The sequence below is a fragment of the Idiotropiscis lumnitzeri genome, chromosome 21, assembly GCF_059441095.1.
Source record: "Idiotropiscis lumnitzeri isolate Australia: NSW breed Sydney's pygmy pipehorse chromosome 21, RoL_Ilum_1.0, whole genome shotgun sequence".
Taxonomy (NCBI): Eukaryota; Metazoa; Chordata; class Actinopteri; order Syngnathiformes; family Syngnathidae; genus Idiotropiscis; species Idiotropiscis lumnitzeri.
Window position 1 is genome coordinate 7,189,899 of NC_142411.1, and position 25,384 is coordinate 7,215,282.

Genomic DNA, 25,384 nt, shown 5'->3' on the forward strand with positions numbered 1-25,384 from the left:
CGAAATTAGAAATTAATCCGATGTGCTAGTTTTTAATGGACGTCAACAATCTCAACAGCAAGAAATAGGAGCAGCTAATAGGCTCGTCTTGTTACCTCACAGCGTGGTCGGTGTTGTGACATACTCCGCAGGTGGGCTCGGAGGCCATGATTGCGTACTATGCAGCATTAGTAAGTGTGCATTTGTTTCGGGTTACGACTTCGCTTTTTAATCAACCTACTTAGCACCAATTGCATCGATGAACACCACATCAGAAAGTTTGAACTGGTGCTCAATCTATGGATCTTGTATATTTTTTTTTCCTTTTCAGACAATCGACACTCACACTCACGCGCCCACGCACACGCTAGGCAGAACCCCAACCGGATCTCCTGATCGACCTTTAAATAAGAAGCTTTCTTTCCTCCCTTGTTTTGTGCACTGCAAAGATGTCCTTCGCTTGTTGCGCTCTCTCTCCTCATAAAATCCTCGATGACGTCTCCCGAGCGTAGACACCCGACTTTATCTGCTCGTCAAGCAATAAGCTTAGTTTACATGCTTAACATCCGGGTGGTAATTCCGTTAATTTATTTTTTTATTTTACTCATGCCACATTCTGCTTTTTTTTTTTTAAACAATATTGATGATTTTGTCACCCACACTATAGCATTGTTAGTATTTTATTTAAATATTTTTTTCACTAATTTGATTATGAGGCGAGAGAGCAGTCCACAGTTGTTTGCCTTTGGTGGAGAAGTGTGTTGTGTTGTGGGCGTTGGTAGAAAAAAAAATAAAGATTTAAAAAAAAAAAAAAGGCCTTTCAAGGGGTGTTGGAATATGAGAAATGTGATAAAAGATGGTTATTGTCATTATATATTGAAATGTTGAGAAATATGAGGATGGATATAAATGCCAAATATTCTGTTTGTACAAAAAAATATACATATATAAATATATATAATATATGCCTAATTTGAATGGAACTATTTTACGCGCTTGACCATGTTTTTGTTGTTTCAAAGAGTTCTTTTGTCCACATGATTTTTTAGGCTGTTCAGATAGCATGCAGGGTAGTGAAAATGAATGTATTATTTAGTGTTTCATTGCTGGTCAGTAGTGCAGCATTCTACAGATTGGTTAGTGTTGATAAGATTCTTTTAAAGATGAATATTTCCTTTTCGAGGTTTCTTTACCCCGGGCACATTTACCGTAATATTTCTTTTTTTAAATGCAAGGTTTGGATTCCACAAATCATATCATTTTCTTTTTCATTTTCCTTCTTGCTTTGTGTTTACAAGTATAATTTGACTCTTTAAAACTACTGCCATCCATCATGTGTAAATAAAGATGCAAATTAAACTTTTTGAAGAAAGCAGTGTTGTTGTCTGACATTTGCTTTTCACATGCTGACTGGAGGATACGACGAGAGTTAAGGCCACATTGCGAGTAACCTTTGGGTGAAACTTGAGAAAATGCAGTCGGCATACAGCACTTCAAAAGTTCTCTTTAAATAAAATAATTGTGAACACACTTTTCATCTCTATAAAATTAGCCTGTTTCGAGGAGGTCCTGTTGGGCCAACAGTATGGATTTTGTTGCCATGACGACTAGGGCTGGCTGCATGTTGAGCCCCAAGTAGACATTCCTGTTCATAATACAAGCTAAGAAAAGACATTTTACATAAAAAAAAATCTTAAGAGTTGCAACATCACGTTGCTATGACAACTGGCATTTTTTTTTTAATTTTCCTTGGTCGAGTGCACTGTCATACTGTACAGTAGACCTGCATGAGCCTTAATATACCCTGTGATGAAAAGGAAGACACCGGCTGCAAATTGGACAGGACAGGATAGGACAGAAGCACGGAGCCAGACAGTGCGACACCATGTGGGGAAGGGATGTGACAAAATAGCCAATCGGACTGGACAAGGGTAGTGCGCCAGGCAGTGCTCAACTGTGTTGGGCAGTGATACAACAAGTATAAGGATTTTTAATTAAATTAAGAGACTTTTTGAAAGTAGCGGTCGTTTTTTTATTACAGCAAAGAAGCCAAACATTACAGACAATAACTATGAATATTGACTTTATATTCAAACTGGCTTGGCAGCAAACGTCACTCACTGTTGACCATGGCCACTTTCACTGGAACGGTGAATTTTGATGATGCGAGTCACTAAATCCATTGTTTCGCTCTTGCTTGACATCCTTTCTCTTTTTTATTTTTTTTAAACAAAAAAAAACTGGAACATAAAAAAAAAAGATTTCACCAATAGAATTAACATTAAACATTTGTTTGTACAAAGTGTAACATTTTATCTGCCCGTTAAATCTCAACATTAGAGCCTTTTAACGAACTATTTACAGGATGCAACCTTGCTAGAGCCAAACATCTTATATTCTATTTACAATTATTTTTTTTCGTTGTTGTACCCAATGGGGCTTGGGTGAAACAGAAACACGTCAGTCGGCACAAGTCAACATCGTGACAACACTGACGTTCCGCGAGGATGCATTCGACAAAATCTGCTCTCCATTCGGGATGCCGCTTGAAACAGTAACTCCAAAAATCATGAGGCACAAGCGTCGCTATCTCTGCTGGCGGCATGGAAAACATCTCAGCCCGTTCGGACGACGAGCCCAAATACTGCACGGCGGGAGCGACTGCAGAGGGGGGCCGTTTTGCACCAAATAAAGCACAGTGACGTCACAGACTTATTTCAAATGAAAACAAGACAATACTACAGAGTAAATACAAAAAACTAAACTAAAAAGAAAAAAACTAAAACTAGCGTATCCCTAATGCTCCGATATACAGCTTGTTCTTACACTCTCCGCTCACAGTTGGGCCCACTTCATCATCGCACTTCATGGTGGTGGCGGAGTGAAGAATGATTGTTCTTAGAAGCAACGCAAGTAAACAATAAATACAAACAATGTGCTTCAACTGTATACACATATATACAACAAGTCTTTGGCTTATGAATAAAACACCCGCGGTGGCATAAGGAGAGAAAATATGTCGGTAGGCCGCCAGTGCACAAAAAAAAAAAAAAAATCCAAGGGACACTGTTCATGGTTGAACTGAGCCAATCAGAATGTGACGCTCCTTATCGCTTTAAGGAGATCAATTAGTATGATGAATTGAAAGTGTGTTGGGCCCAGCCCTGGATTACAACACAAACGGAATAAACACTAAAAAAACAATTAAAAGAAGTAAATCAACTTGGGTATAAAAAAAAAGACACAAATACAAAAAAAAAATTATTTCGCTACAAATTTCTTCTTCATGACATAAATGCAAAAAGCCGAATAATACTCAACATGTAAACGTTCTTTTCGAGTCAGTCTCTCTAATTGACCGTTCGTGTTATTTGACGAGTTTAAAGATCTGATTCTGTTTGACCCCCAAAAAGTCCTTAAAAAGAACATCGCGACGATGATCTGAAGCTGGTGTGGCAGTTATGGAGCGCTAGGCGTGTCGAGAGACTAAAAATCATTGACTCGTGGCCCCTCGCGTTCAGGGGCCCACTGGCACTCAAGAAGCTGTACAATATCCGTCCATGAGAGGGCGCTCTGACTCGGTTTGGATGGATCGGCGACATGCTTGCGGTGAGCGGCCGCTGCGTGGCGAGGGATGTTTCTCCGATCTCCTCCGCCATATTTCGACATGTTTAGGAGGACTCGATGAACTCCAGCGCCAGGTCGTAGCAGAACCTGTACTGCTCCTGGAGACGCACAAACACCACAAATGTCAAAGTTATAAATATGGCCGACATTTTATGTACCTTCAATCGCAAGTTCCAAGAATTAACACTTAAGATTTTTCTTCTTTTTTTAAATGAGGCAACCTCACCGGAGCATCCACCATGTTGGGTTTGCTGTTCCTCAACGTTTTGACGGCGTGGAAGACATCGACCACGCTCTGTCTCTTGGCCATCTCGCACACGATGCTGCTGGCACAGAACACGCCACTACGCCCGCCTCCGTTTCTTTACAAACACAAACGTGAGAACCAAAATGAGAACTGTGGTTTGATGTTTAATTCTTGGTGTGGGCGCAGGGCTGGACGTTTATCTCGTTTGACACATCCACGATGTCCCGGCAAATATCGAGCGTTTACGCACAGGCAGTGGACGATGGTTCTTCCCTCTCCCTCCTCTCCCTCACGCTGCCACTGGTCCACCTGCAGGATGAGCTTGAGGAAGGACCGCTTGGAGGCCGGGACCTCCCTGTGACCCGCCCAACCCAAGTACTGGAACTGACGGACCATCAGGTAGCCCTCCTGAGGCTAACACACCAGCAGATAGCGACAGTTAGACAAACACAATCATGGTAAAGAGTCTTGAAGAGAGATTCTGGAAAACGGAAATGTAATATCTATGTAATAAATAAATATGTTGCCCACTCGAGACCTTAATGAGGATCATCCTTTCAACATAACGCCTCGAGTGTGTGAAGACTCACCCTGGTGAGGTTGCACACCCTGAACAGCCTGCTGATGACATCACAGTCCATAGAGCAGGACATACATTCAACTTGGACCGGCCCGTAACGCAACGTGCCTTCTTCGGGCCAGTACTGGGGACAACCCTGTGGACGGGATTCCACATTAGAGAAAATCAAAACACACAAACGTGGCTCGGCGGTGATGTCAAAGTCACAAATTACCTGCGCCAGGTCGATCTCATTGAGCATCACCAGACTGGTGCAGCCGTAGTCGTACACCAAGCGCCAAAAGTCTTTGACGGTGTTGGGCAGAGGGTGCTGGGTGACGATGAAGGCGGCCGGCTGTCTGTAGCTCTGAAAGTCAACCACAATGATAAGAAAACATCTCGCACCCGGGGGGGGGCAAGGTGGCTCAACTATACATGTTCCAGATGTTTGATCACATGATCATGCAGGGGGGGTGAGCAGCATGCGCCACAGAAACAAACACATCTACTAGGGTCCACTTCATATTGGGCCTACATAAGCGCGAAATAATGAACCGAGGCGACGCAGCCACAAGTGTCAATGGCGTGTGGGAAAACATGAGGGAAGCGTGTGGGGCGGGGGGCGTTTATGGCAAGGCATTGAACGTGGGGGACTGGTGGAAAGACAGCGAAGCCATGAAACAAATCCAGTATTGGAATATTTGAAGTGAAATCCCGTTACCTGGAACTCCTCTGACAGCTTGGTTAGAGAGAGGCCAAAGGCAAGTTTAACTAAGACGGAATTCTACAAACCCAAACTCAAGTCCATCAGCTTTAATCACAATTCTATTACGTTTGCCCTGAAAGTTCTTGTAAGCATCGCTTTGACAAGTCCTCAATTTACAAGTCACACTTTCTAAAGCAGGCGTGGGCAAACTACGGCCCGGGGGCCACATGCGGCCCGTTAAACGTTTTAATCCGGCCCGCCGAACTTGAAAGAAATTCAATGAATAAACCTTGTTCATGTTTTATTTTCTAAATACTTTGGTTTTTCAAAGACATATATATTGTTGTAGTGCTTTTGTTCACGTTCATTTCAAATTAAATGTCCTTTTTTTTCTCCAATGAGGTGAGGTTGTTCATGACATAATGGCAACGCGTCCAGGCGGCTGTTAGTCAAGGTACTCGATCCCCTTTCAATCAGAACCTGGATTTGTCTCGAGCTTTCTTTGTGTGCTTAAACCACAAACACAGCATCACACAAACAGGGAGGGGAGACTGTATGTGTGCGTGTGAGTGACTGAATAAACACGTGCATCGATATTTTGGAACGACTCGACTGGTCAAAGGTTTTAGAAAGACCACTTATTGTACTTTTTGCTTGCTGACCACAAAAGTATTAAACAGCTTTACTTTCCACTTTTTGACACTTCTAAAATGTTTGACCAGTCGTGTCTTTAATTCCATATCTCAAAGTATTCAACTTTTTTTCCCCATGTTTTCAAACGGTGTTCAACAATTTGTCAGAGAGAGGTACTGTACGGCACAATGTTGAATGTTGTTTTTTTTTCACTGTGGGAACTTACATCCATGAGCGCCGCGTTGATGTAGTTGCTACTTTCCCCATCGATGGTGATGAGGAAGGGCAGGCATCTGTCAGGCGGAAGACCGTCCACGAAGCGGTTCTTATCCTGGTTTCTAGGCAACAATGCAATGCTGCAGTCTTCAGGCTGAGGCTGAGGAGTGACTGAGTTTAAAGTCTGGAGAACAAACCAAGAGATGAGGCATTGGCGTGTGATCATTGAGGCTTCGTTGCAAAAAACACAATATGGAACATTGACGTTTAATCACTTGCACACAATTTCTGAAAATATGCCCTCAAGCTGTTCCATACTAATGGAATGGAATTCATTACCTGAAACTCATCCTTCAGGTGGGACGAGTTGGTCTGGGAGTCGATGCGGATGAGCTCATAGAAGGCAGCTTTGAACTCACAGACGGGAATGGCCGTTTCCCCGCAGAGACACGCCTCTAATATGGCATCGTGGATGAATATGTACTGCTCCTGGAGAACGTAGGAGAGGAGCGTGCTTTACCATCACACACGCATCCGCACACGCTTTGCCAAGGAACACGAGGACACGGCGACTTGTTGGAGGTGAGGAAACAGACGGTGAGTGAGGGGCGGCGGATGGCGGGTGGAGTTATGGAGATGATCGATGAAGTTATTTGGACTTAAGGAGGCTTCACCATTAGGTCAGATTAAATTAAGGATTTTTCTAGTATAAAAGTGTTCCAACTGGGGTTGCAAAATAAATAAAACATGGATCACAGCATTACAAATTAGATCCACTGGGTCTTAAAATAGTTGCACACTGTAAAATATTTTTTCACAGCTGCAGCCAACGGAATCAACACTATTGGAGATAAATTTAGTGACCAATGTAACAGGGAGTATGAATACTGCCTGCTAAGGCTAAAATATGAATAATTGATCTTATTAATGTAATCTATTCATTCGCACATGCCGAAAAAAATGATTTCAAGAAAGCTACAATCCCAGAAGGCAAACATTTGCAACTGTTGTTTTATTAGTTACCGCTAAATGGCAGCAAACCAATATTTTCCAAATGAAGGCAATTCAAAACTAATCCTTCTCTCAACTCATTTTCGGGAGGTTTTAAACAACAAATCATCTCTAAAATGTGAAAACAACTTGGCCTCTTTGGCTTTTTTTCCCCCTTTCAAAATCCCACAAGAGTGTGTTGTTTTTGTCATTTTCGCGTCCCGTTCTTACCTAACAGAAATCTAACTGTAAAATTCATCGACAGTGAATGGAGGGTGTTGCAACAGATTGCCTTCACAACACTGGTGTGACAAGAAGTGGGTGAACGTCACCGATGAACGGATGAAAGATGTCATGGAAGTCGTCCCTTCAGCCTGTACCGTGCGTGTCCCGAGTCCAACAGGTGAGTTGTTTACCGTGTCTGGCCCTAGCATGTTGATGCAGATGGATGATGGGTAATGCAGTCACCTCAGTCTGTACCATGTTGATCCTCCTGGACCGAAGCGCTTTGACGCAGTTGTAGATGTCCACTACGCCTTCCCTCTCCGCCATGTCCAACATGATGTCGATGACTATGAAGCAGCCCGTGCGTCCTGCCCCGGCACTGCACCCAGACGACAAAAAAGGACATTTTTAATCTGCTTTTTATGCACTGATATAGATATATATATATATATATATTTTATTTTTTTTTTCTTACCTGCAGTGGACCACAATAGGCCCAGCAGAGGGTGGATTGGAGATTTTAACCCGGCGGATGAAGGAAAGCAGTCCCGTGGCGTGATACGGAACTCCGTGATCGGGCCAGCCTGTGAAGTGGAACTGCTTGACTTCCCGCACCTCATTAAACCCACGCTGCGGAGAGAGAAAGCAGTCGAATGAAGAACGTATCATGTGCGACACAACACATTCGTTACTCCCAACATTTCATGTTGTTGACGACTCACCCTCTCCAACGTGAATGTGCGGACTACGTATTCAGCAAGTGGCTCCACCTCCACAAAGGTCACCTTGAAGTCACCGTACACCTCAGCATCATCCGGCCAGTACTTGTAGCACTTGACCTGTAAAAAAAAAAATGACAAACACGAAACCGTATTTAAGATGAAAGAAAATTCACAAATATTTTGACTATGCGCAACTTACCCTTCCGACCTCGACCAGATTGGTCACCATGACAATGCAGGCCGACTGTTCCTGCCACACCATCCTCCAAAAGTCATAAACCGTCTCATGCACAGGGCCTGTAAGCAGAAAATCTCACCCTTTAGAGCTTTGCTAGGCTATAAATATTCAATCATACGTTAGAATTATTTGAAACATTATTTCCTATCGTTATTTGCTTGAGCACCGCTCACCTTGAGTGGCAATGTAGTGGCTTGGTCTTTGATAACCCTGAAAGCACAAAACAAAAGTGGTGTTGCCGATTTTTCAATCACGTTTCATTTCAACGGGATTATTGTTGGGGAAAAAAAAAAAAAAAACTGACAATAAAGCCAACATTATGATCGACCTCTCTGAGATTTTGTAAAATGAAATATGATCTGCGTCACTGCATGTGCTTGACAATTCAAATTAAATCGGCTTCATAGTGAAAATTATTTAGCAAAATTCATCATTCAAACGCACCATATTCCATAACAGATTTTAAAAAAACTTCCTGTGACACAAAACACTTTCCTTTTTGCTTTCCTTTCGGACTGAGCATATTCTAACTCGCAAAATACATTTTCACTGTTGGTGAAAATCAATTTCTCCCTGTTATAAGACGATGAAATAACATCAAATATAATCTAATGACTGTGTATTTCCAACACGTAAGACTCAAATCGTTCCTGACATTTTAAAAAGCAATAGCCTGTCACATTGACCAGATAAGCAGCGGCTGTCATGTCCAAAGGGCATGAGACACATACGCGAGTAGACAAGCACAGTGATAGCGGTGCAAAGTGAGGGCAGAAAAAAAAACTAATAAATAAATAAAAACACTAAGCACGAGATGAGGTGAAATCTCTCATTTGGTGAGAGCTCAAAAAGGTGGAAAAAGTGGAGACAGAGCCTGGCCTTGAGTATTTGACAACTGCGTGGCGTATGAATGGATGGCAACGAATGAGAGTCCACAGTGATACTTACATCCCTGTACAGCCAAATCTACAGGCCAAGCCACAGGCAGAAAGAACGAGTGGTAGAAGGAAGGAAGGAAGGAAAGAAAGAAAGAGAACACAATCATGTCAGTGAGCGTCAACCAGAAACAGAAAAAGTTGCATTGACGTGACGTGTATGGACATGACATGACACGGAGAAAAAAAGAAAAAAAAAAACAAACAAACTCAAAACTAGAATTAGATTAACTAGAACGGACAACTCCGGACGTAGACGTTGATTTATCATATCTCACCAAAGTGTCTTTTCTAAAATTCTGAGATTGTTTTCTACAAGGGGAAGTCAACCCCAAAATTTTCTTGACATGAATCTTTTATATGCAGGCCCACAGGCCCTTCACTCGATTGTTCGTAATTGCGGCACTAAAATTCACCTTAAAGGGTAGGTCAACCCCCATTTTTTTTTTTTTTTTTAAACAAGAATTTGTTCTATGTAGGCCCACTAGTTGAAACGTAATTTATATAGCGTTTGCGGAATATGAGTTTAACAGTAAAATCCTCCCGTTTTCAGCCAGCTCAGGGGGCGGCCATTTTGTCACTATTATCGCCTGAAAATGACATCACAGTTGCTCAGGGCTCAGAAAACACGAGAGCCGTGATCAGAATGCCATGTTTAGGCTAATCAAGGGGCATAGAACATTTCTTTGCAAATATTTTTTTGGGGTGGACTTCCCCTTTCATACAATTACAAATTTGATAAATCCGGAAGTGCCCAGTCTACTAGTTCTATTTCTAGTGTGCTGCGAGCGGCAATAAGGACATAAAAACAGAACAAAAACAGTCAAGCGATGATTGGTGTCAAGGTGACTGCAGGTGGAGAAGTGAAAGTGGTTGAAGATGGTGACTCATGAAAAGATAAAGCTGCGGTTGATGATGACGAAAATAGACGGATTAAATGCAATTCCATCCTTAGGGAATTTCATCAAAATTGTGCTCAATTAAGTTAGCAATTAGCACCTCAGTTCACATCAAGTCCGAATATACAAACTATCGCAACCTATGTACTTTATCTGCTTAGTAATAAAGTAGCTCAAAGGATCAGGAAGCGTTGGGGCAGTTACTTAATTTTTCTCTGTGATTGCGTAAAACTAATAAAAAAAAAAAGTCAAATCAAAATTTGACTATGTATGGTATGATGATGAATCAGACTTAACGGCAAAAGACAACACTTGTGGTGGGATGCGTGAAAATGGAGCAATGGATGTCTTGGAGATGCAATTAAAGGTATAGAGGCCTGACATACGAGCGAGGGGGTGTGGTTTCGTTGGTTTCGTTGGGAGCCAATAGTAGCATTCGGCGCGTTTCCACTTACATCGATGTAGTTGGCGTTGATGTAGTCGGAGGAGGGGTCATCTTCGATGGGCTGGAGAATAACCCGTGAATGATCGTCTGAAGAAAGAGAGACAAGGACAGTGTGGAAAGGGGAGGAAATGGAAGCGAAAAGGACAAGCGTCACATGGATGAAACAAAACAACCGTCAATAGATGTCCGCATTGTTTTTCGTTCTGATGCGTCAGCGCCGTTTCATTCGTCTGGAAATGGAGATGTTATGCAATATTAAAAAAAAAAAAAAAAAAAAGATAAGTTGGCTCACATGCTATAATGTTTCCATAACGGTTCTTAGTGCGGTTTTGCTCCTTCTTTGCCACATCCCACGTTGCTGACTGGCCTTCAAAAAAACTCTGGATCACCAACAACACACACAAAATAGAAAACAACATTAAATGTGACATTTGTGCCATCTTCTTCTGTGTGGTATTAGTTGAATTTCCCCATGAGGGATTACGAGTAAAATCCTTCCATCCGTTTTCTACACTGTTGATCCTCATTAGCGTCTTGGGTGGGCAGCTAATTTTTGGGGCGGGAAGCAGGGTCCACTCTGGACTGGTTGCCGGCCAATCACAGGACAGAAGTTGCCAAACAACCATCCGCGCTCACGGTGACAGTTGAGGACAACGAGCCCTCGCTGACTTACTTCATACTCCTCCTTAAAGCCGTAGCTGTCCGACGTCTTCATCAGGTTGATGTGTTGCAGGAGGTCGGCCACTCTGATGGCGGGGTGCAGCTGTCCCGTTTGGTAGGGAGATTCGGTGCCTTCGCAGTGATAGCGCGGGACATCCAGAAGTCTGCTGTTCTCTGCTGCCGACGCGCTGTGATTCTCGTCTGTGTGGGTGGAGGGAGGTTGATCAAGGTTAAAGCAAAAAAAAATAAATAAATAAATAAAAATAAAAGAAAGGTCAAGGTAATAAGTCCAATTGATTCCAATTATCTTATTTGGATACTTACCTGTAATTGGAACTACATGTCCAAGCAGCAGGGGAAAAAAAGTAAAATGTCAGACTGTGAGACGAGTGCGATTTGTCAAAGGTGTTTGTTTATAGGGGCACATGTAATGAATGATTTCATTCCAGACTGGCGGGGAATGGGTAAATGGAATGTCATGTAATGCAGATAGATTATAATCCCACAAGTCAACCCAAAGTAATTATTTGCAAAAATATATTCTCTGTCCCTCCACTAGTCTAAACATGACATTCTGGTTAATATTCTGTTTGTGGAATATGAGTTCAGCAGCAAAATCGACCCTTTTTAGCCATCTCACGGGCGGCCATTTTGTCAATTTCTATCGACTAAAAATGGCATCAGCTGCTGATGGTGAGGTAATGACCAATCATGGCTCTCCTGTTTTCTGAATTTCAGTCATGATTGGTTGTTACCTCAGCCCTGAGAAACTGTGATGGATTTACAGTCACATGATGTGACAAAATGGCCGCCCCCTAAAAACAGGTGGATTTTGCTGCCAAACTCATATTTCGCAAACGCAGTAGTAATCAGAATGCCACGTTTAGACTAATTTGCCTGCATTGACCTTTTTCTCGTAAATTATTTTTTGGAGTTGACTTCCCCTTTAAATTTCGCTTCGTGTCGACTCCCTGCTGATCCAAATTAAAACAACTCAGCCTGCAATCCACTGAGTGGCATAATTAAAGCAATATTTAATCACTATAATCAACAAAAGCACACTTTTTTTTTTTTTTAAGATCACCACAGAGCGACATTCGTTTGCCGTTGGGGGGTTAGTCGCTGATTGGCGCGGCGTATAACGCCAAAGCTCTGGGTCGCCACAACCGACTGCCTCGTCTTCGCAACTACTTATTAAGTGACATTGTTTATTGCATCCACCCGATGCTTTTCCTTGCTCCGAGGACGTGTTAGCTCATTAATGACTGCTAAGCTTTGTTATGGCCCTCGTCAGGCCAATTAACGGTAAACCTGACCTGACAGCATCTTTTAATTCACGACTCACCCATGACCCCCCCCTCCTATTCTATGACGTGATTGGCCAGGACAGAGTGCGAACAACAATATTTCACTCCGGATTAAAGGTTATGAAACACATGATCAACACAGTTTGGTGGCTCTCTGAGGTTTCGGACGCCTTCGGGGCATGGTCCAACTGATTGCGCTACACTGTCAACGTCAAACTAAATCCGAGGGATGAAAACGGCCAACAACTCGAGTCGGTCTCGGGCAAAAATGAAAGCTTTCACGAGTCCAGAGAAAATACCACAGATGCTATTGTTGACATGTTCCTTCTCTTCTCAGGCATCAATGTCGGTTGCTTTGCGGGGCAGGGGATTAAGATGCCTCTCCAAACCAGTCACATGTGTGGAAATAATTAGGTCTCCAAGGGGGCGGGGTTGTAATTACAGAGACTATCCAAAAATGTTCAGTGGGCGAGGGGATGATTCAAGTAACTGTAAATACGATCTGCCTGGTTGTAAGCGGCTAAATGGCGATTTTTTAAGTTTTTACTTTTTTTTTATTGACACACAGTGTTGTTCCTTTGACTTTCTGAGCGCAACTATCCACCCATGCACAGACAGATGCCAGAGGTGCAACGCACAAGAGACTCCAAGATGTGATGAGATCAGGCATTGGGTAAATGGGAAGTGTTTTTCAACCGCAAATCAAGGGCTGAATGATGCAAGAGGACAGACAAAGACAAAGGCTCACGAGAGATGATGATGATCGGTGACTGCTATGGGCGAATTGTTGGGTCGAGATGTGACAAGTTCAACCTATCGGGCGAGAGGGGGCGCGGGGGCTCACCTAACACAGCAGTGGGGACCAGCGGATCGTTGGGCACTGCAGGGGGGAGGAAGCACGGTGAGGAAATGTTCGCAATTTCACACTCGCTCAAATGAGTTGACGAGGCAAGATGAAATCTTAAGGAGTAACTACCTACTAGTGCAAAAGCTGCAATTATCTCAGGCACTTTACTTTAAAAAAAAAAAAAAAAAAAAAGCAACAACAAGAAAGTGCTCCATGTATTTTGGCTCCCGAGTCCAAATGCGTTGCACAAACTGATATTCAAACATAGGTCAGTTCAAGATTATTTAGACGTTTTGTAACTATTACACTTCATGTAACTCATTCTGATAGGATACGGAAGAAAGCAACGTACATCTGCTGCTGTGGTTGTGCGAGTCCATGAAGGTCACCGCCATGGGGTCCTCCGCGTGCAGCGTGCTCTGGTCGGCGTAGCTGCGGTCCATGGCGTTCACCATATGCGTCATTTCCTGCCGGGTTGTTCCGATGGCGTCCTTGCGCTTCTTGGCGAGCTTCCTGTCAGGGGGGAAGAAAGACCATCGGAGTCAGGCGACATTCAAACTGATTTCAAATCGTCATCAGCTGGCCTGCAGGACGCTGCTAGCATGGTAGCTTTTTAGCGTGAAATCTACTTTATTTCCTCATACAGTGGCAATGTTACTCAATTGCAAAAAATTGCACAAAACGTTCACTAATTTCTACACAAATAATTACATGAAATTATTCTAACATTAGTTCATGTTAAAATTATTATTGAAAGATGCTTTAGATTGTTGTCTGTTCCTTTTTGCAAGATTTTTTTTTAAGCTCATTAAGGTCTCCTACATATTGTCTCAGCAATTCCAGCTGAATGAAAGTGGAACCAAAAAAAGCCATTTTTTAAGGTTATTTGCCGGATACGACGAGTACTCCAGACTAAATTTAGTTCCAGTAGGTACTTATGTTTTGGCTAGCAAATTATCACTAGAAACCCGATGTGATGTGTTTATTTAATTTACAACATTAGCCTTTATTAACTCATTCACTACCAGCCGAGTAAAAAAAAATAACAAATAAAAAAAAATGCATCTTTGACGTCTTTAGCCGTCAATGGCAGTAAATGAGTTAAGAAGACGGCCACTATCTGAGGAAACACTTTGTGCCAAGAATCTTGCCTAGCTGCGGGCTGCAGGCGGCTGATTCAAGATGCAAAGGAAAAGGAGAAGAAAAGAGGAGAGGAAGATTTAAAAAAAAAGAAAAAAAGGAAGAGGAAAAGAAACAGGCAAGGATGGCAGATGTGAAATAGCAGATGGCAGCATGTACCGGGCTCGACTGAAGGAGCAAAGGGAACACGGGCTACAAGAAATAACCCTTGACCTCAAGGTGAGACAAAGACAAAGCCCCTTCGCAGGAGGTGAGCTGCCAGAAGAAAAAGTTGAAATGCTCGTGTCGATTCAAGTATTTCTTCATTTGACAGCAGCCGTTTGAAAAATCCCAGTCGAATAAAGCATTTAGGAAACACACCACTGATCATAGAAGTCTTGTTTAGGGTAAAGTAGTCGAGCATTATGAGAGGAACACCTCAGGAGGGATGCATCTTACTATTTTTCTCCGCAGGATGTTGTCATATAACACAATGTAATAAAAAAACAAAAAGTCTTTGAAAAATCTCAGAGAGAAAGGTTGTCCAAATGAAAGCGTTCCCGGGAGAAGAAAACAAATTTGCTACGTAAACGGTGAGATCGAATTCCCAGGGGGTCCGATAAAAAAAAAAAAAAAATCCAAAGAACGAAGACTCGAGTGCACTTTGAGCATGACAAAGCATGCAGGAAAGTTCTACGCCCAATGCCGTAATACGCGTCAGTTCAGACAACTTACATCGCATTTATTTGATTATTATTGCATTTTTTACTGATACAATTATCGTAGAATTTTGAAGCAATTCTCCAAACGCGTAATCCAAGAGCAATTCCCATTTGAAAGCTTCTTAAATAAATGTTTGTTAGTTGCCAGACTGATACTCTTACACGACTTCTTCCCAGCCGACAGGTGGGAAACATGCTGTGCTTTTTTTTTTTTTTTTTTGTCGTTACCTCATTTGACCTCAACATCCACCAACGGCACTGTTGAGGTCACAGACACACTGACACACCCACAACGCCACACCCTCCGTACTGACCAAGTAATGCAAAGAGAAGAGAAAAGTTCAACTACAGAAAGATTTGGGATATTGTATCTCATTCTGAGAGAGATACAGAAGGTGACTGTGACCACAATTATGGTTTTTTTTTTTTTTAAATAAATAAGCTTGATTGGAACATATTGGATTCCTGCCATGTATTTCATAAAACTCTTTGCGGCTTGCTATGGATCCCCAGAGGGAGCGATTTTTGCGCAAAATATTTCTAGTAATTCCTAGAATTACTACTATATATAGCGTTATAACTCGGGATGGACGTTTCATGAAGCAATTGGGGTAATTTGACTCCTTCAGATGGCACTCTAGGTTAAAAGATTCGGCGGAAATCTAAGAGATTAATATTATACGCAAAAAAGAAAAATGCTATTGCACTAGCTATTATCTGTAAACCAACAGCACCATCTAGAGGCGTCAAAAAATATCACAAGTGCTTCATGAAGCTTCATTTTCCCAGAGAAGGGGTTCATATAATGGAACAAATTGATTCACTTGACACGGTCACTTTTGGTCACAGCCACAGAGTTGGCTTGAAGCAGAGAAAACAAGTCGCGTCGATAAGACCAAACCACCACAGGACCAAAACAAAAAGGCCTCCCCGAAAACCAGCGCGCAGTGGTTCAGATCCACTGTCGGCAAAGAGACTCTCATGTCCATGATACCTGTGACTTGATGGGCGGATGGATGGTCACATGACTACATGCACACAGAGCTACCAGTCACAAGTGCAGCATTCTTTTTTCAAATAACACGCTCAGGCCTGTGTGGTCCCACTCCGGCCGGCTTTTGGAGACAGCTTGGGCCCTTTAAGCAAGACGTCTGCTTCAGAGCGACTTTGGAGCATGTGGAGGACACCGGGGCTGAGGGCAATTCACATTCAGTTCAGTCCTTTTCCACTACGTGTCTGTTGGTTTTGAGCGCGTTCCTATTTTTCCCCCCCATTTGTTCACTGCTTCCAAATAACTAACAGATTAGAATGTTGAAAAAGAGCTGATATGACTGAGGCGGCAGTGAATTGTCCCCCACCCTGGCAGGGCGTCAATGAGGATGGCTTTGGCTGGTTGGTCAGAGCTGAAAATGTGTGTTTTGTCTTGAAAAAAGTATACTGCATCTTTAAAAAAAAAAATAAATAAAAATAATAATAACAACATCTAGCCACTAATTAGCCCAGTAAGAGATCAGCAGCTGCAAAAACTGACTGTTGGCTCACTTGTTGTTTACTTACAGGTAATAAGAGTACGAATAGTAGGTCCTCCTGGGGTTGTGAGCCAATCAGAAAGCAAAGAGACATAAGGGTCATGAATATGCAAATGAGGACAATACTGTCCTGCAGGTCCCAACCAGCAACAACAGAAACAGAAGAAATCATCTTTGGGTCATGCAAAAAAAAAAAAATAATAAAAAAAAAAAAAAAGGATTGTTTTCAACACTAGGGGCCATTTCTTTACCCAAAATTTCAGGTTGAAAGTGAAAACAAATACAGAAAAAAAATAAAATAAAGGTAACTACTGATACCAATGAAATCAATATGCTAAACTTCCTGTTTTTTTTTTTTTCACTTTCATCCCCCTTACAATAACTTTCTGCCATTATTCCTCCTCAAGAAATAGTGATAAAATTCATGTTTAACAAGTATGGGGTCAAAGCTTTGCCATCTTGTCCCACCATTTTAAAGATGCAGTATTGCTCAAAGTTGTAAGAAGGTTCGGTGACAATGGATATTGATCTCCCCAAAGATTCTCAACCAGAAAAAACAGTTGTCATGATTTGACCAATATTCTCAGAAATCAAAGACGATGTGTGCGTTATTTCCTCGAGGCCTTCTATTGTCTCTCCACAACAAAGGAACCAACACTTCCCCCAAAAAGTACGAGGGCTTGGCACCTTTTACCCCTTTTCTATTTTCAAAGAGCAAAGTGGACACGTGATGTGCGACTCAGAGAACGAGTTGACAAATAATGCAGACTGGAAATAAACTAAATATTTCTGTCTGACTTTCAGCACTTCAAGTGACGCGAAGTACCCTTCTGAAATGTAGTTGTTTCAAGTCGCCACATGGTGGTGCTCTTCACCAAACCATCGCATAATCCCACATCGCCAAAAGCAAATGAATACTTTCAGTATTGTATTCAGTCAATAAAAAGAAAAAAATCTCTCATTTGACTTGACTTTTTTTTTTTTTAACCACTTGGAACTAACAATATGTATAATTATGGATATGACTTTGGTTACACTGTGCCGTATTAATGATATTGATCAAACCTGAGTGAGCACAGTCATGTACTGACAAGACAGTTGCCGGCAAACGGGGTTTTGAATTATGTTGATTATACCACAATTGTTAATCAGATGATTCTGATCGGAGGCAACGGTGGACTCTCACGCCTGCCCCTGGTAAAACTGCTGACCCTGTCTAAAAATGCATCAAGAGTAGTTGAGACCCCCTTCTGTCGACTCCACTTCTCACCAAACCAAACTAAAATAAATAAATAAATAAATAAATAAATCTATCCTCAAAGGTGTTTCCACAGGGAGATCAACGTTTATGGTGGATGAATGGAAGATGGTGTTACTTTACTGAGACCAACACAACAAGAGAATGAATCAATGTGCGCATTGCTGTCTGCACGTTCTTTCACTCGCATGCGCGCGCGGCGGAGAGGAGGGGGGGTGTGGGGAAAAATTTTTTGGGAAGGGTATCACTCACCTCTTCTTGACCAATAAGATGGCTACCAGCACCAGCAGGATGAAAACGAGGACACCGGCGCTGATGCCGGCGATCTTCACCACACGGTCCGTCTGCTTTGCGGGGTCAGGGATGACTTCGGGCTCCTCCGTCGCACCTTTGGCCAAAAAAGGCAAGTTATCAGTTTTTGTGCTTCGCGCTTGCAATCTGAACATGAACCAATGATTTCAACATTTTAAAGTGCATTATTTTCTAGTTAAGGAAAATAAACTAACAAACACTGACATGAGTTGCAAAATTAAAAAAAAAAAGGTCCATATTTATGATCTTCACTCAAATTCATTATTACTCTGCAGCCTTCTGCAAAGCAAATGTCACACGAGGAAAAGGGTCGACCGACACCTTTTGAGCATCTTTGAAATTTATATCAAGACTTTAATATTCCTGCCATCATAAATACCATGGCAACTGTCATTCATGACGCAAAGCCAACGCTTCTGTCTGGGGATCTTGTGAAATTCCAAAAATATTTAGATGACGTAGTATTAATATCCGCAGTAAGATTAATAAAACCAACTAAAGTGTCCTTTTATATTCTTATTTTAATGAAGTCATTTATATATCCTGCATGCGATTTGTTACTGATCACTTCAACGCATTTTGAATCAAGCAGGTACTGTAAATGATTGTTGATGTGACCATTTAATAAATAAATAAATAAATAAATAAAAGCACAAGGCTGTTTTGATGCTCCTTAATCTCTATTTAGTGATCTCATAACACCATAATAGTTTGTCCTGTCCTGTAAGAACATTATGTGCATTATGATAATCCAAATAAGCCAGAATAAAGACAAAAGCAAAAAAAAATAGATTTCGTGCCGCGTATCCATCGAACGCTAATCCACTTACAATGCGATATATCAACAAAATAAACATAATCGCTTGCTCTTGTTTTTTTTTTTTTTTTTTTATCTTGCTGCCTTGTTTGTTAGCATATTATTCGGTGGTCCATTATGTAATGTGATACATCTATATTAGAAATTCAACTCGACGATAGGACACTAGTGCCAAAGTGCACCACACAAATATGGTGGAAAATGTGTTCCTTGATGAGAAGGGAACTACGGGAACTTCTGATGATTTCATTGGGATATACAGGTTAAAACATATCTGGCATCTTTACAGTATGATCCATACGAGAAAATAAACATATTTATGCTTGTCGCCCGATGAGCTACAAATTTACGGTTTACAACATCCCGTTGAATGCAGTACAACTACATGAGGTAACCGTGGAAATAGACATGGATAATTTCATGAATAAAAGATTCACCTTTTCAATTAAGGTCCATGACCTTTCCTAATGGGGGGGAAAAAGTGTCTCCGCAATGAATAAAGTCACGTATATATTATAATATTTTAAGAATAAGGCATTATGACGACAGTGTACAGCTGATGTATCTCAAATAAATATTTATTGTGGTTATTTGAAAATTGAAATTGAAATACATAGCACTTGTTGCTGGTATTTATTTATTCATTTATTTTATTTGACTTTTTTTCACTCAAATCAAATTTTATTAAAAAAATAAAATGTTAAAATTTCAGGATTCAAGATAAATACAAGCTGCGCAAGAAAAACAACAACAAACCCCCCCCCCAGTATTTACAACAATAAAGGTTCCAATTATGACCTCATAATGCTTGCAGTAGCTTTTAATTCCTGTAAAAAAAAAAAAATTATCCAGGTCAGTACGCGTACACATACACGGAGCAAAAAAGTCCCAGAGGCAGCGATGACAATACGCAATACCCAAGATGACCTAATAGGACCACCAACACTTTAATCCTCCCTCCCGGATGCACGCCTCAGCGCTCACGCACTCGCAGACGCGCAAGAGAGAGAAAGGAAGGGACAGTCGTCTGACCTCTGCGACCATTAGTGTGCCTTTCTCCCCTGATCGCGGCAGGAAAATTTCAATCCTGTCACTTGGCTCATATTTCCAACTCGCCGGGCTACTCCACAAAAGGGACAATGACCTATTTAATACTCGCTACTATCAGCAAACACTTGCAATACGATGACGCCGATAACATGAGCTCGCCTGATTGTGCTCCTATTTGAGAGCGGAAAATAAGACACCGGACAAAACCCGAACTGAGCCACCACTTGGGGATTTTGAGAACTTTCTTGTCGTGTGTGTCGTCAAAGTGAACCTATGGCCTGCAAGAGCATTTGATTGATTGAAAAACAAATCCTTGGAGGAACTCTTGAGCACTCAGAACATATCACAAATACTCATAATACACTGGCGGGGCTAGAGAGAGGGGGGGGGGCAGCGGGGGCACTCCCCCCACTGAAATATGCTTGATCCCCTTAGGTGTCAGGCTAGATAATTGACTTTTGCATATTTCAGATTTTTTTTCCCCAGGCCTGTAGGGAAAATATAATTTTAAGTTTTGTTTTGTTTCGCCGACACCCTGATGTTTCCTGCTTTTAACATATTGTGTTGTCTATTTACAGTTCCTAAAAGATGTAAACTCATTTGAGCAAACTTGTTAAAATGGGTCATGGCTGAATTGTAACGACTGAGCCAAGAAGCGGTGACTTCTCTCTATCCGGCTGTCTGCTCCATAACCCAGCCGTTATGGAACGCACAACTAAATCCACTTTAATGATTCTTTCTGCGGTCATTAAGGCTGATTGTACTCGAAATAATGTCCCTTTTTACAGTCTAGTTTAACAATCCTTCAAGGTCTAGCAGGGCAAAGCGAGGTCTGTCCGTTCATCGAAGGCTGACAATACTTTTTTTTTTTTTTTTAATTCCGATAACGACACGACTGCTTTTGTGCGCCGACTCTGACCTTTCCACTTAGCCATTTAACTGAAATGGCGTCTAAATTTCTGTCATTAAAATATGGACGATCTGCCACAATTCAAGAGCAACCGCAGACCTTTTCACATCCAACAGCAGCTGTTGGGACAGCAATGTATTCACAGCACCACCATTCATATTTCCTTCTTTTGTCAACATGGATCCGACCCAGACGCGCCTCCCCATCCCCCGCAACCCGCTATTTATCCGTTAGCCATATAACCTGATCCATCTTTCCTCAAAACAACTGTGTATGTCTATTTCCAGGTTAAATAAGCACCTTTTAAAACCAGTGTATTAGGCTGTCAAACATATGGCTCCAGATAAAAAAAAAACAAAAAAAAAATCATCGCATTTCGACACCGTGCACGCTGATCCTTTGCACATGAACACGCACACACAAATACATTCCTCTCTCCAGCATTATATCTCTAATACTCATGATGCGGATGTCCGCTCTTATGGAACACTCCGCCGTGGCTAAGAGGATGATAAGTTGTTAATGCAGTTCACAACAATCTGTTATTAAGAAATAAAAAAACAGCATCTAAAGAGACTCACTTAATTTTGATTGAAAAAAAAAAAAAAACTACGACAATGCATGAATTAAATGTTGTTCTTACCTTTAGTAGCAAGCCTCAAACACTGGGTTTTAGTTTCCTAAAGGGAAAAGAGACAAAAATCAGCAAAAAAGAAAAACCCACCCTGGCATTTTGGGGCTTTGACCAGCGCCTCACAATGAGCAAAGTACAATCAACTGTATTGTACGAGCATCGCGAACTCAATCAAATTTATTGTAGATTATATGTAATGCCCTCGCCCAATTTAGCATATTTTTATTTTACTTAATTGGGTATTATTCAGCTCTAGTAGGTCACAATTTTATTTTTGGGCTGATCAGAAAAGGGTCAGTCATGCCTGACACCAACCAAGATAACAAAAAGAAAGGGCAGTAGTTGGCCTCATGCATACTTACAAACAAACAAACAAACAAACAAACATATATATATATATATATATATATATATATATAAAAAATGCTGCTAGTTGGCCTTTAGGCTCATTTGAAAATTTCCAGGTAATCATTACTTTATCATAATGTATAATCAACATTCTAAGCACCAAATATTAAGTATCTACCGTTAACTGTAAAACAGTATTTTGAACTGCTATGTCCTGATTGGCTCAGCAGACTGCATGTGGTGATGTTGGCCCAATGGGCCACCCCTTTTACGTTACAGTGATGGAGCTTATGTTCCACATCCCGTTTGGTTCAGTTTGTGTCACTTTTATGGATGAAACAATGGGCCGGGAGAAGAGAAAAAAAAAAGGGGGGCCCACCCACCGGGCATTTTCCTGGATGGACGGATGGCTAGTCCATCCGTTCATGTGAGTCATCATCCCACAAACATGAACCAAGACTTCTAATAATTTGCATTGTAAATGCCATTTGCATATTTTAAGCATGAATTATAGAACGTGATGCATGATCAGCAAAGTGAATATTATAAAAACCTTAATAAGCACGGCATTGTAGGCCAATTCTAACATTAGAAAATTGTGAAAAAACACACACACAATAAAAAAAATAAATAATAAAGCATTTAAGTCCCTAAGAAGCTTGAGCAACGAGGCCTCTCGAAATAATGCTAGCCCATGTGCTCAGCGAGCACTCCTACAAGTACTTACCCGCTCAGTGCTGCTAACAGCTTGAAAGTAGATATTGTAGTTCTTCCTGGGAGCCAACGGAGGATTCCAGAAACCCTGAGGATTATAAAGCGACTGACCGTCAAGACAATAGTTTCACTTTAGCATTCACAAATGTGGGGAAACCCCACCAAATATGCCGACATGCCTGGTATGTCTTGTTGTCTCCGACTGTGAACGGGAGGGGCTCAGGGAGGTTGCTGGGGGACAACTGAGCGGCATAATAATACGGAGATCCACCAGCCGATGCACTATGATAAGAAACTGGAACCTGAGTGAGCGGGTGTGAAGCACAACACTTTGTCAATATATACTGTGTAATACATTTAAATTCCACTGAGTCAAAGACGATCTTACAAATGTGGTCAATTAAATACACGATAGCTTAGAAAACGAGTCTACCTCAAAACAGTCAGAGGAGGCTTGGCGACGAGTTCGCCGAGGATTCACTTCCTCCACTACAATCTGGTAGGCACTGTAAGAAAGAAAAAAACATTAACTCATTTAATCCCAGAAATGTTCACGAGAGGAAACCCCTCAATTCCAGCGTTTTTCTGGATTTTGACTGATTTTGTGAGGCCAACATAATATTGTGTTCTAATGCTATAAAAACAGGGAGCTATGACGCAAATAATAAAAAAAAAAAGGGCTAAGACGGACGGATAAATACGTCTTTGGGAGGCGGGGACTACATTTTTGAAAACATATAAGTATGTCTTATAGACTGTATGAGTTAAATGTAATGCTTCTGCAGCTCTGGATACACAAAATTAGGAATCGTGACTGTCTGGATTTGATCATCATTGTAACTAAAAAAAAAAAAAAAAAAAACCTTATAGGTGCTCCTTTAGCTTGAGCAGGTTTCAGCAGAACAGTGATGGTCGTCGCAGTTTCATTGAGAAAGGCCTCTGATCCATCATACTCATCTATGGTTGGGGCTGAAAACACATGACACGTTTACATCCCAGTGAAAACTAATAATATTCTACAGTGGTGAAAAAAAATGGATCATAACCAAATGTCCTACCTGAAATATTAGTCGTGACATTCAGAGTGGTGGCAGGACCAAATCCCTTGGAGGTGGATGCTCGTATGGAGAGCTGGTAGGTGACACCTGGGTGCAGCTGGGAGAAGAGGTGGTGGGAGGTGTTGGAAGGGAGAGCCGTGAGTCCCGGCCGCTGGAGTGGTACTGACGGATCGAAAGATCGCAGACCGCTGTAGCTGATCTGTGGCGGGAAATAGATGGAAATACACATTTTTGAGAATGATTGGTATCAGTCGCAGAAATCCTCGATCTTTGCACCCCTAATCGGTTCTGTATTTTTTGGACTATAAGGGGCAGTCTGGTGCACCAGGTTATAAGCCGCATCACCGCACATTAAGGTTAACAAACCAGTACAGCAATTAAGTCAAACTTCATTCCACTTCCATTCGCCACGCATAAGGCGCTCAGAGTTGATTTTTGAGAAAATTAAAGGATATTAAGTACGCCTTATAGTCCGAAAAATACGGTACAGTACTTCTCTACTGATAGCTACCTCATATTGTATGATGATTCCGTTGGGCTCCGATGGTTCCTTCCAGTGAAGAAGAATTCTATCCTCAAATGGTGTGGCTCTTACAGATTGAGTGGGAACTGCACCTGGAACTGTAAAAGAAAAAAAAAAAGAGCCATCGTTCAAATTGTCCTCCTTCCCTCAAATATGAACACTACAAGGCCATGTTTACATCTTTTACCGACCGAATGCGCACATTAACACACATGATATTAATTACATTTCAAGGTAATTGTTCTTTTTTTTTTCCAGGGCCCAATGGGCACATTTTATCCCTAAAGGTACAATGTATTTGTTTTTTCTTATTAAACAAAAAAAAAAAACACATCACACCATCTTCATCTGTTTGGATAATCGTTTCATCACTCTCTTTCCGTCCCTCGGGATTGGTCAAAATCATCTTCAGACTGACGTTGGTGTAAGGTGGCAGATTTCCTACAATGTGGCGTGGTGCTGTAAAGAACATAGTTTCATGATCAGGTAATGTTGTGAGACGGGCCCCTCCACTTCGCGTGATACTGTATGTACCTTTCGGGTCCATGTCCAGACAGTCGGCCTTGCTGCGGTTGTTCGCTGTCAAATAGTGGTAACAGATGGTGACGTTGAAGGTGTGACAACGAGTGATGTTGTAACCCAACGATTCCCAGTCCACTGCTATCAGGCGGGACCTGGTCTCTGCGATCTTCAGCCTCTTCGGTGTACGCATGGGTTCTATGGCGGGAAACACACACCAGCAAAGAGAACAAGTGAGACAAAAAAGGAATTTTCAACATTTAAAAAAAGAAAAACGCCCACACATGTGGACTGAGCTGTGAAAAAATACACAATTTTCCAAATTGTGACACAGCAGGTTTCGGCCTGACACCTGCTATTTTTGTCCACATTTTCGGTCCAAAATAAATCAGATCGTGCTGCGATTTCCATTTTTGTGATTTTTTAATTTTTTTTTTAATTTATGGGTGAGCAAAATGTGGACACCCCATTTAAATACACAATTTAAAAAAAAATAAGAACAAAAACGGATATACGTGCTTTTTACAATATCGTCGCTGTCCTGCAAAAAAACACCTGTGTCCAATTTCGGCATTTTTTCACATAAATGCAATGTTGGTAATGCAGAAACCCCCTTAATGAAAAAAAAATTAAAAA

At 41.5% G+C, this 25,384-nt stretch overlaps 1 protein-coding gene across 31 annotated transcripts in view; it reads right to left on the reverse strand.

Annotated features, from left to right (window-relative positions):
* Positions 1 to 2,010: 2,010 nt before the first annotated feature.
* Positions 2,011 to 25,384, reverse strand: part of ptprk (protein tyrosine phosphatase receptor type K) — a 76,607-nt gene continuing 53,233 nt past the window's right edge. For 2 of the 31 annotated variants that reach the window (XM_088285727.1, XM_088285724.1), the window contains 29 exons: positions 24,569 to 24,946; positions 24,218 to 24,327; positions 23,707 to 23,905; positions 23,512 to 23,617; positions 23,082 to 23,154; positions 22,828 to 22,950; positions 22,662 to 22,736; positions 21,596 to 21,632; positions 18,116 to 18,251; positions 16,634 to 16,663; positions 13,588 to 13,748; positions 13,233 to 13,268; positions 11,406 to 11,417; positions 11,095 to 11,282; positions 10,714 to 10,813; positions 10,363 to 10,508; positions 9,091 to 9,108; positions 8,316 to 8,352; positions 8,104 to 8,201; positions 7,905 to 8,021; positions 7,658 to 7,812; positions 7,426 to 7,561; positions 6,307 to 6,456; positions 5,978 to 6,151; positions 5,134 to 5,151; positions 4,444 to 4,779; positions 4,104 to 4,267; positions 3,833 to 3,968; positions 2,011 to 3,704 (listed from right to left, as the gene is read on the reverse strand). In XM_088285727.1, coding sequence (XP_088141853.1) covers positions 3,651 to 3,704; positions 3,833 to 3,968; positions 4,104 to 4,267; positions 4,444 to 4,779; positions 5,134 to 5,151; positions 5,978 to 6,151; positions 6,307 to 6,456; positions 7,426 to 7,561; positions 7,658 to 7,812; positions 7,905 to 8,021; positions 8,104 to 8,201; positions 8,316 to 8,352; positions 9,091 to 9,108; positions 10,363 to 10,508; positions 10,714 to 10,813; positions 11,095 to 11,282; positions 11,406 to 11,417; positions 13,233 to 13,268; positions 13,588 to 13,748; positions 16,634 to 16,663; positions 18,116 to 18,251; positions 21,596 to 21,632; positions 22,662 to 22,736; positions 22,828 to 22,950; positions 23,082 to 23,154; positions 23,512 to 23,617; positions 23,707 to 23,905; positions 24,218 to 24,327; positions 24,569 to 24,946 — 3,503 coding nt within the window. In that variant the 3' untranslated portion in view covers positions 2,011 to 3,650. The remainder of the gene's footprint in view (positions 3,705 to 3,832; positions 3,969 to 4,103; positions 4,268 to 4,443; positions 4,780 to 5,133; positions 5,152 to 5,977; positions 6,152 to 6,306; positions 6,457 to 7,425; positions 7,562 to 7,657; positions 7,813 to 7,904; positions 8,022 to 8,103; positions 8,202 to 8,315; positions 8,353 to 9,090; positions 9,109 to 10,362; positions 10,509 to 10,713; positions 10,814 to 11,094; positions 11,283 to 11,405; positions 11,418 to 13,232; positions 13,269 to 13,587; positions 13,749 to 16,633; positions 16,664 to 18,115; positions 18,252 to 21,595; positions 21,633 to 22,661; positions 22,737 to 22,827; positions 22,951 to 23,081; positions 23,155 to 23,511; positions 23,618 to 23,706; positions 23,906 to 24,217; positions 24,328 to 24,568; positions 24,947 to 25,384) is intronic. The other 29 variants (XM_088285749.1, XM_088285752.1, XM_088285750.1 and 26 more) reach the window with 29 other exon arrangements.